Below are 3,383 nucleotides of genomic sequence, written 5' to 3'. Positions count from 1 at the left end.
CTTGCGATCATCAGGTGCTTTCCCAAGGAAAAAAATAACGCTGGGGGCTGGTACTGCTCGATAGTACAAAGAGAGACTTTAAATCTGTGCGACAGAAACGGCAAGAATGTGGGTTATGCTTCATAAACAGTCCTGCCAACTTCCCATCCGGCAGAGTTCAGCTTCCTTGTTTCTCTGGGCGAGGAGCTTAACAAAAGAGCTCAGTTTAAACACACCTACACATGTCACAGTAAAAGGGCGCTCGGTTCAGCTCGCCCCCGTAAACCTCCCGTTCAGCTTTCCTGAAGCCAATCCTGTCACAACAAGTGCTGAGGAGGAGAAGGATGTCCATTCTCCTCCCTTCTTTTAGCTGTTGATGAGAGCGTGACCTGTGCTGCTGCAGTCCGCGTGGGAAGGCTGCTGGTGGAAAGGTCCCACCTCTCGCTTTCTGCCAGTGCTTTTCCACGTTGGGGACCACCAGCCAGTGCCAGCGTTCACTTGTGCTGGTGGTGATCGGACCCTAACTGTCGTTCCTCACTTTGCATGTGTTCCTCTATCGTTTCTTTTCACAGTCTGAGGCAGTGCTAGGGGAGTCCTCTTCCAGTGTCTGCTTTAACTCTGCATTTTAATCTGTCTGTTTGCTGACTTCCTTAGAATCTGCTGTACCGTGAGTCAAATTTTCAGTGAGACAAAGGCTTTGAAGATGTGTCATGCCCTCCTCCTGCATTTCTGCTTTGCAGGTAGTCAGGGGTGTCCCGCAGGCTGCCACATTTGGGCCCTGGTGGTACACAGGTCCAGTGCTGCTCGTCCTCCTCCCAGGAGGAGTTCGAAACTGTGGAGATGAGCGCTAGAGCAGGGGCAGCTCCTGTGCTGCGGGGGCACAGCTGGCCAGCTGCAAGGCCATGGGGATGCAGAGGACCCGCGTTGCTGGCACTTGGGCATCACCTCTCTACCTGCGATCGGGCCCCTAGGCTCATCCCTGAGGGGTAAAGCTTCTGGCTGGGAGGTAGAGGGGCCTGATGCTGATGTGCGAAACCCTTCTGCTTTCACCTAGGCGGAGTGAAGCTCCAGGGCGGCCTCACTCCTGGCATTCCACCAAGCTCACGGAGAACCAACCCGATCCCAGCATGATGCAAATATCTCAGGGCACGCTTGGCACCCCTTGGCATCAGTCCTACCACTCCAGGTAAGCACTGCTCAGCTGTGGCCTCATGCTGCGCAGGCAGCACTTTGTGTTCTTTCTTTAATATCATTTGTTTTCTCCCATGGGTGTAGAAATCAGGCTCCCAAGCTAACGTGCCCCTAAACCAGTGTCCCAGACCAGTGTCCGTCCTTGTTTCCAGTGGCATGCCGGCTTCAGGGAGGCTCTGCCTCGTGCTCAAAGATGTGTCTCGATGGTACTGACTGCAAGATCAGGGCCTGAAGCTAGAGTGAAGGAAGGGGACAAAAGATGTGGTGAGGAAATGTTACCAGTTGCCTCCATCCAGCAGGACAAGCAGCAAGGGTTAGGATTAGAGTTGGGAAGAGCTGGGGCAGTTCCGGTGAGGCCACGTGGTGTGGTGAGTACAGGGAGGATTGCTGCCCGGGGCAGATGTACCCCTCAGCTGCCCTGAGCAGCCCCAAAACATGCTTGCTGGTAAGGCCTGGGGCAGCTTGAGGGGGGACAGGTTTAAATTCTGCCCTTGGAGGGTTTTCCCTGGAAAGGCAGAAGAGTTTCAGGAGCAGGAAACTCTGTCCCTGGGATTTAAACATCATTTCTTCTACAGGCGAGCCTGAGCCTTGGCAGAGAGGAGAAAAGAGAAAAGAGTAAGGAAACGGTTGCAGAAAACGTGTGTGTTGGTCTCTGGCCTTCGGGACAGATCTTGCTGTAGCGTATTCCTTTCCCACCAAGGGCCTTTGCTTCCCAGGCCCCGCTTTGGCAGCGTGGCTCTGTCTCCTGGGTGCTGGAAGAGGAGCACGGGGAACATCTAGTGGCCAGCTGGGCTGGGCATTGCCAGGGAGATGTCTCTTAGAAACTAAACCGGAGGGGTGCGTTTAACTGAGTAGAGCAGCTTTACCTCGAGGTTTGCCTGTCTCTGTGTTCCTCTACGTCTCTCTGCAGAGAGGCAGAGAGCAGTTGTGCAGGGAGCTAGGGAAGGTGATAGCTAAGGGAGGGGAGCTGGGAGCAGAGGGGAGAGACGTGAAATGCTCAGGCTATGCTCCCCAGTGAATGTGCTTGAGGCTGAGAAGAGAGATTAGTGAGGGGAAACTCCACATAAATGTGTGCTATCCCCCCGTGAGGTGTACAGGAACTATGGCCGGCACAAGGAGCTCCCTTCCCACTGACAGTATCCTTTTTGAGCACATCTCTGGCAGTCACAAGGCCTCTTCCAGCACACGTGTAGCTGGGAGCAGGAGCCCAGGGGCACCTGCACCTGCTGAGCTGCATGAGGAGGCGGTTGTGAGGACGTTCTCCAGCCATTCCTGTTGGTGTCCCCCCTCTTGCCTCCATGCACAAACACATGCGTCTCTTCTCTGTCTTGTCAGTTTAGGTTTCTTGCAGCAAACAAACTCTCCCTGGGACAGCTGAATTTCCAGGAAGCCTGCCAGGGCATAGCCTTCATCTCCATAAAAAGAAATGAAATGGGAAAAAAAGGAAAGAGATTAGATTCCCTGCACGAGCCTCTCGTGCTCCTCTCCTCCTGCTCGGTGGCGTCGGCACCCATTCAGCTTTCCAAGTGCTTTGGATAGGTTTGATGGGTGGGGTTGATCCTGCCTGGCTCCAGAGATGCGCTGTCTCTGCGTCTGAACTTCCCTCCCACCCTTCTGTGGTAAATAAGAGCCATGTGTTGCAATGTCAAGCAGTTCCTCTTTGTGAACTGGGATGACTGCAAACAGGGGATGGAGCAAGGCCCAAATATGGGTTTTCATCTGCACTTCTCAAAACTAAACATCTTGCTTCTGAGCTCGCTTATAAATTGTTGTGCCTCTCCTCTGCTGACAGTGGGTTTTTACTCGTCTCTCGCTCTTCCCCAGCTCCTCCACCAGCGATCTCTCTGGCTATGAGCATGGCTACCTGAGGAGAAGTCCCGACCAGTACAGCTCCCGGGGCAGCATGGAGAGCCTGGACCACTCCTCCCCTGGCTACCACCCTTGTCACCTGTCCCCGGCCAAATCCACCAACAGCATCGAGCAGCTCTCCCACCTCCACAGCAAGAGAGACTCTGCCTACAGCTCCTTCTCCACCAACTCGAGCATCCCTGAGTATCCCGCTCCTCCCTTCAGCAAGGACCACTCCTGCTCCCCGGACAGCACGCAGTCCCGCGGTGGCCAACAGGAGGGAATGAGGCAAGCGGACATCCGGTACGTCAAGACAGTCTACGACGCCCAGCGAGGGATCTCCGAGGAGTACGAGGTGAAGTCCT

General features: G+C 54.7%; 1 protein-coding gene across 1 annotated transcript in view; it reads left to right on the top strand.

The window, feature by feature from the left end:
- Positions 1–1,106: 1,106 nt before the first annotated feature.
- Positions 1,107–3,383, top strand: part of SHROOM3 (shroom family member 3) — a 17,936-nt gene continuing 15,659 nt past the window's right edge. The window contains exons 1-2 of the mRNA XM_010136000.1: positions 1,107–1,165; positions 2,995–3,383. Coding sequence (XP_010134302.1) covers positions 1,107–1,165; positions 2,995–3,383 — 448 coding nt within the window. The remainder of the gene's footprint in view (positions 1,166–2,994) is intronic.

This window comes from Buceros rhinoceros, unplaced genomic scaffold (genome assembly GCF_000710305.1).
Source record: "Buceros rhinoceros silvestris isolate BGI_N320 unplaced genomic scaffold, ASM71030v1 scaffold18695, whole genome shotgun sequence".
Lineage (NCBI taxonomy): Eukaryota > Metazoa > Chordata > Aves > Bucerotiformes > Bucerotidae > Buceros > Buceros rhinoceros.
The sequence above is the reverse complement of the archived record's forward strand: the minus strand, read 5'-3'. Positions and strand labels throughout refer to the sequence as shown.